General features: G+C 41.8%; 1 protein-coding gene across 1 annotated transcript in view; it reads left to right on the plus strand.

The window, feature by feature from the left end:
- The window catches only part of macf1a (microtubule actin crosslinking factor 1a), a 270236-nt gene that overhangs the window by 96495 nt on the left and 166385 nt on the right, over window positions 1-7356 (plus strand). The window contains 1 exon segment of the mRNA XM_079522797.1: window positions 803-864. Within this exon segment, the coding sequence (XP_079378923.1) occupies window positions 803-864 (62 nt within the window).

A 7356-nucleotide genomic window follows, 5' to 3' on the forward strand; every position in this document is an offset into this window, starting at 1 on the left:
TTCATACCAACGCTGTGCTTCTAGGGTTGGGATCAGGATCCGTAGGAATCAGAGGAGCCGGATCCAACATTGAGGAACCGGAATCGGTTCCATCACATTTGGAACTGGTTTATTACACAGTGGTGGTTCTCCAACCTTTTCATTTCAAGGACCACCATAACTCTGAGAGTGTACAAATGAAACCGTGTACTTTTGTACACTCTCAGAGTTACGGACCTGTAAGGGTCCATTTGGAACCCCCTCAAGTAACCCAGAGGTCCCTGGAACTCACTTTGAGAACCACTGCAATAATATGTGTACCGCCGTACAGTATGTAAGATTTGACTTTTTTTTTAATGAAAGTCCAAATTAAATATATTAGGGCTGGGACTTTAAGTGATTCATTCCAACACGATTCCAAAAAATATAGTATTGAGCACAGAGGAGAAATCCATCAATCAGTGGTTATGGTATCCATAGCAATTAGCGTCACTGGGTCTCCCTGACAAGCAGGTTGCTGTGAAGATGGAAATAGCACGCTTATGATCCAAACCAACCGTCTGTCTATGCGTCACTCAGAAGTTCTGCCATCGGCACTGTCATGGCACAGGAAGGGGTGGGGGTGTGTGTGTGACCTTGAGTTACTGTGTGCAGGTTTGGAGAAAACGTGTGTAGCATCTTGATAGGACATTCATCTTTCAGATGAGCTCTCACTTCTGCACTGTAATGGTTGTTTGGGTTATATAATAAATAATTCATCTTTCTCCATCTCTGTCTCTCTCATCCCCTCCTTCCCTTCATTCCCTCTCCTTTTGTTGTTCAGATGAGCGAGACCGGGTACAGAAGAAAACTTTTACTAAATGGGTCAACAAGCATCTCATAAAGGTATGTATTTTTTATTTTGCTTTGTGGAAATGTAAAACAGTTTAATGAAAAACCTGTGCTGTTATAGCAGTGGTACTCGAACCTTTTCATATCAAGGGCCCCCATAATTATAGTAAATTATATATGACCCAAATAGGAATACCATATCAACTATATCACCAGCTATATGGCGATATGCTCTCTCTACTTTTGCCTCTTCGCAGACTCCACCATGAACTGATAGATTCGTATCAGTCTGACTCTAATCTAGACTCAGGATGGCAGCACTGCCTGGCTTTATCACTAGATGTTATGGATCTGACGTTACATCACCTCTTGTCATGTTTGGCAAGTGACAGGAGAATAATAATACACATGATCAATGAATGAATGTGCAAGGGATAATGAATGGGGAGCTTGTCATTATTGAGAAATGAACCCCGACAGGGTGATTAGATGCTCCCCATTGATTATCCCACTTATTACACAGCTATAAATTAATTAATACATTTATCCAAAAGAAACCGAACGAAGGATTTCATTGCTTACGGTAATAAAAATGTATTTATGCCAGGTGCTTCCAATGCAATGCGGTGACACTGGAACAGAATCATTTTGACCTTTGACCTATGTTTGTCTAAACGTTAGACAGCTGAGACACTGCTGGCATGATGAGCACACACGGATGTACACAGCATACATAATGTAATAATACACACACATACAGATACGCATAATGTGCCCCTCTTCCGTCCAACACACACATTTGCATGTGCACGCCGCGCGCGCACACACACATGCTTGTACCTAAACCAACATATACTGTACCTTACACACTCCACAGACTACTGTACATAGAATGAGAATGCGGATCATTTGTATCACATGACTATGGAATGGGCATTCTCTGTGAGCCCATAACTCTACAGTAACTCTGGGGCAGGGCAGAGTCAGGCCCCAACTGTAACGTTATAGTGGCACAGACTGGCAGAGTAACCAGGGACTGCAAATGTAGGTCAGAGCAGAGGGGGACACATACAGTAAGGAGACACAAAAAGAGAGCGACGTGAATTTGATGTTATTTTGCAGGATGACATTTAAGTATCTTGGATTACTTTTTTTGATATACGTGTTTATATTATCTGTTCTATATTATCTGTTCTCTTCTCTGCTATAATTGCCATGGAGACTGAATTTCCCTCTATCGATCGATTGACAGCTCTACATAGATCTGTCAAGTTTGTGTGTGTACGTACGTCTGTAATCCACGTAACTCGAGAACTGTTCGCCCCACCCACTTCAAATTGGACACACGTGTTCCACACCCCCACAGGGAGTGCAGTGTAGTCGGTCGGACTTCCAGACGGTCGGACCCAAGGTTGTCCAGAACCGCCACAAAAGGCCTCTGTCAACAGGCCATATACAGTATGGAGATATAGGGGTGACCTGTACAAATGAAACCGTGTACAACATTTGTACACTCTCAGAGTAATGACCTGTAAGGGTCCATTTGGAACACCCTCAAGTAACCCAGAGGGTGCCTGGACCTCACTTTGAAAACCACTGCAATAATATGTGTACTGTATGTATGATATGTATGATTTGAATTTGATTTGAGTCTCTTTCCAAAAACGATGTTGAAAGTCTAAATTAAATATATTAGAGCTGGGACTTTAAGTGATTCATTTCAATTAATTAATTTCAGAAACAATAATACCATTACAAAAAAAAAACGTGCTTAAGGTGGTTGCACACCGGCCGCGTTTTTCGGAAAACCGATGGAGAAACGCCGCTTAAATATCCGAATTCGCGCCCGGTGTGTGGAGACCTTTAGTGTTTTCACCATGGAACATAGGGGGATATAGGGGTGACCTGATCACCCCTATGTCTCCATATATGGAGCTGGCCTGTTCTGACATCACAACACTTCATATTTGGGCATGCCTGACACAGAACTCCATATATAGGGATAAAGGTACACAGAGAGACATCTACAGGAATCTCTATATATGGGCATAAAAGGGACACAGACAGATGGGTGGAACGGGTACTCTGACACGGGTACAACGGGTATTGCCGGGTGGGGCATGGATCTCCAACTTCCATCTTTACTGACTCGGTGCTCTACAGCCGGGCACCGTCTAGTATATTTCAATATTTTATAGTAAATAATCTTTTCTTTAAGAAATGTTGTACAGTCAGAGCTGGTTGCAGCTTATCATGAATGATGTGCTTGTATGTTGTTTTTTCCTGGTCCTTGGTCTTGAAAGAGTCTCTCACTGTAACTGAGGAGGAGGCAGAGCTGGCAGAGAGCCCTTTGGACAAATTCAGACTGCCCTCATTGACCCCCTGTTGCCCCTTCAGTTTCATTCTGTCTAACCTCGTCCACTGTGTCCTAACAGTATATTACATAAGCCCAGCAGTCAGTTAGAGGACGGGGAGCTCTTTGTATTCATGAGAGCTCTGAACCTTTCCATTGTGTAGAAAGAGGGCTGATGGAGATGATCAGTCAGTCAATCAGCCAACCAACCGATCAGTCCATGAAGCATTGTAATGTCCTGATAGTCTGCCCATGTAAAACAGGCCAACTACATCATGTTACGTACTGCACCACTTTCACCTCCTACAGCTTATTACCGACAAAGATGACTAGAACAAACACGTTGACTGTTTTATTTTGAGAATACGACATTCTGTACTAGTACAGTAGAGTAGGTTTTCCATACAGCTCTTATATGGGTGCTGCATCAGCAGTACAGTAAGCACATGGAGGTTGTGTCGGATATGTCCCCATTTTGGTCTCTCGTTTGTAACTTCACCTGCACTATACCACAATTAGTAAACTTCACCTGCACTATACCACAATCAGGAATTTACTTATGTCATACAGTATGTACTTCAGTTGACCAGAATCCCTCAGGGGTATATTGTATACATGGTCCCCTCATGTTTCCCCCTACAGTAAATCTCATCATAGCCAATTTACTGTACAAGCTCACATTGTCTTCTTGTAAACTTTTGCTATTTTTGCCGAATGTTTTCCTATTTTTGTCGAATGTTTGCCAATTAGGATGTGCCCAGAATAGTCGTCTCACGTGGCCAGACTGTTGCCTCCTGCAATTTTCAAACGCTTTTGGCATACAGTCTGGAACACGGAAGCTCTGATCATGAGCAAGTGATAAACCCCACTTCCGTTTCATTTACAGTAGCTAGAATCTATCCTAATATAAATCGAAATCATCTAAACATATATAGCTTGCTGCTTAGCAAGCTATATACGTTAAAAAATAATTGTAAAGATATTTAAAAAAATATGTGAACGGAAATGCCAGCTTCCTTGCTTGGATTTCGGGAGGTGTGGTTCCAGAGTCAGACTGACAGACTCTACATAGTTGTGGAATAGTTGTCTGGCTACGCGAGACTACCAGAATAGGGATGCTAGGGTTCATGTGGTTACAAGGAGAGGAGGGGAGAGTGAAAAAGGGTGGAATGGCTGGCTGGAATGTTGAACATGATGATCACATAAGGAGGAAGAACGGCTTGTGACAAAGGGAGGATACCAGTGTGAGTAGGAGGGAGAATGTATGGGTGGTTGTCTCATGTATGAGACAATACTCCACCCTTAGAGACATAAAGGAAAGAGAGCTAGCTAGAGATGTACAGGGAGATATAGAGAGTCACAGATGAAAAACAAATGAGAGGTTATGCACATAATGAATAGCTGATGTGAGACTGACGAGAGATCGGTCAGACTACAATGACTTCACCTATTATGAGCTCAGATTGATATTCTGTGACATCACCACTTGGTGATTCTTTGTGACCTCAAGGAGCTGTACTTGGTGAGATGTGTGTGCGGTGCGCGCATGTGTTTATAAAGGCTTTGTCTGTGTGCCTAAGTCTTACCTGAGGAAGGCTACCTTACAGTGCAAGCACACGCCAATATAAACACTGCTAACCACAATGAGTTTCAGTCCACAGCCTGTGACAACAGCCCAACTATGCAGTGACAGACACACTGTTGACATTGCCAAGACGTGACTAGGCCAGTAGCTGTCATACAAGAGGTCAAGGGAGATTAAGAATTTTCACATTCAAGTGTTAAGAGCTGCAATCTTGCAAACACATCTCTGAGTTTCCTGGATTGAAGTTTCCGCTGAAGTTGTGAGAGTGCCTGGTTGGTTCACAAGGTCTAGTAGTCTGTACTTTGTTCATGTGACTTAATTACGGTAAGTAAACACACCTGGTGGATCTGACATTATTAGCTTGGCATTTTTTGACACTGGAGCACCAGAGAGGATGAGTCAGTAATGAAGTGAGTTGTCAGTTATATAAATCACTTGATTTGTATAACTGACAACTCACTTCAGTCGATGTCAACCCTGGACCAAAGTGAATAAAACCCACAGTGACAATATCTGTGTGTTTTTATAAGAGCAGCCTTTTTACTCGTGTGTGTGTGTGTGTGTGTGTGTGTGTGTGTGTGTGTGTGTGTGTGTGTGTGTGTGTGTGTGTGTGTGTGTGTGTGTGTGTGTGTGTGTGTGTGTGTGTGTGTGTGTGTGTGTGTGTGTGTGTGTGTGTGTGTGTGTGTGTGTGTGTGTGTGTGTGTGTGTGTGTGCACCTTTATTGCGTGCGCACACGACACGTGCATGCAGTATTACTTTAATCTCATTGGGCCACGTTGAGCCTGTGGAAACTTGCTAAATGATCACCATTACCACACACTGTGGGTCTATTTTTTCTATTTTTCAATTAAGCATACAAAATACACATGACTTACACAATAGAAAAGGACAAGAAAAAACAAACAAAACAAAACACAACTAGCAGTCAAAAACTACCCCATATGCAACCATCCTTTAATATACAAATAAAAGTAGTCCCATATTTTATGGAACTTTCCTTTGACATTGTTCCTCCTGGCAATTCAGTATTCGAATGATGCAGTTTCAGACTTCAGTCATAAGTTGGGTCCAGTCTGTGAGCTCTGGTGTAGCCGAGCTCTTTTTTTTTCTAAGTATCAACCTGGCTGCAGTGATAAGACCTGCAGTCACCAATGCACGTTGTGCCTTGGTGACCCCTTGTGGCAACAACGTGGGCATTCTGGTAGTGTTGGTCCCAGCCATTCTCCAAGTTTCCTCAGCACCTCTTTCCAGAATGTTAAAACCACAGGACATTCTCAAAAAGCATGTACAAATGTACCATTTCCCCCTTACATTTCCAACACCTTTTGTCTTCCACCAAGCCCATCCTAAACAGTTTCACATGGGTATAGTAGAATCTATGTATGATATAGTAATGTATACATTTGCTTCTAATATCCCTTGTGGCCCACCCAACTTTAAAAAATATATTTGACCATTTTATATCTGCTATTTTATTTAACATTTTCGAAATAATGTTCAAAGGTGTTTTATGAAAATCTTCTCTTCTGGGGGTCCCTGTCACAAAACATTTTTTTAACCTTTTTGGGCGGGAACCCCTTTTGGTGTTTTAAACATTGTTATAATTTAGCTATTGAAAAATAGCAGATCTACAAGCTCATAGCGCGCCACCGAGTAGGTCTGCTATTTTTGAAAAATCGTGAAAATATTTATTTCAGAAAACTGGAGGATTTAGAAGATTTTTTTTTTAATTTCAAGGTCAGGCCTAAATGGGTTAACTTCAGATAGGGGTCAGTTGCCATTGCCAAATATATATATATATATATCATTTTGGGGTCCTCCTTGGCATGCAAAGGTTGCTGTTAGTAATGCGGGACAAACAAATCACAGTGTTGGTGTGTGGCAGCCGTACACAACCAGGAAATGAGTGTGGCTCAGTAGAACAGGGTGACCTGCGTATGTATAATTTGCTGAGTAGATCTTCCAGTAAGCAGGATGATCACATTATAATGCAGAGGATTCTCAAAAATGTTCAACAGTTTTCTGAAACAGCTTCTTGCTATATCTATATATTAGGCCGCAGACTCCATCTCAAAATATTTTAGCAACATCACATCTTTGAAAAGTTTGAAGATAGAGCATTTAAAAACATATCTTTTTTGACAGTGATGACATGCCCAAATAGGGATGCGAGGTTGAAAGTGGTTAAACTAGGACAATATTCTTATGAATTAAACTTTAATTAAAACTATTGTATTTATTTATCTTCAATTGGGCCCTCTGGTGGCCCCTGGCGGCCCCCACTTTGACAACCTGTGTTATAATGGAGAGACACACAAACTATAGGTACAACACTGACAACTAGCTACTGTAAACAAACACAAAAGCAACCACACATTTCCATGTACTGCCGCCTTATTTCCAGTAAGTGTTAGAGACACACCAACACCTCCTGTCAACTAATTAACTGTCGTTCTATTATCAACCCTCCATGTGACTCAACACACTCACACCATCAGCATGGTGGAAGGAGAGAGGGAGGAATGACGGGGAGAAAGAGTTGAACCAAAGAAATATATGTGTATGTGCATGTGCATGTGCATGTGCATGTGCATGTGCATGTGCATGT

This window comes from Electrona antarctica (assembly GCF_951216825.1).
Source record: "Electrona antarctica genome assembly, chromosome: 15".
NCBI classification, from domain to species: Eukaryota; Metazoa; Chordata; class Actinopteri; order Myctophiformes; family Myctophidae; genus Electrona; species Electrona antarctica.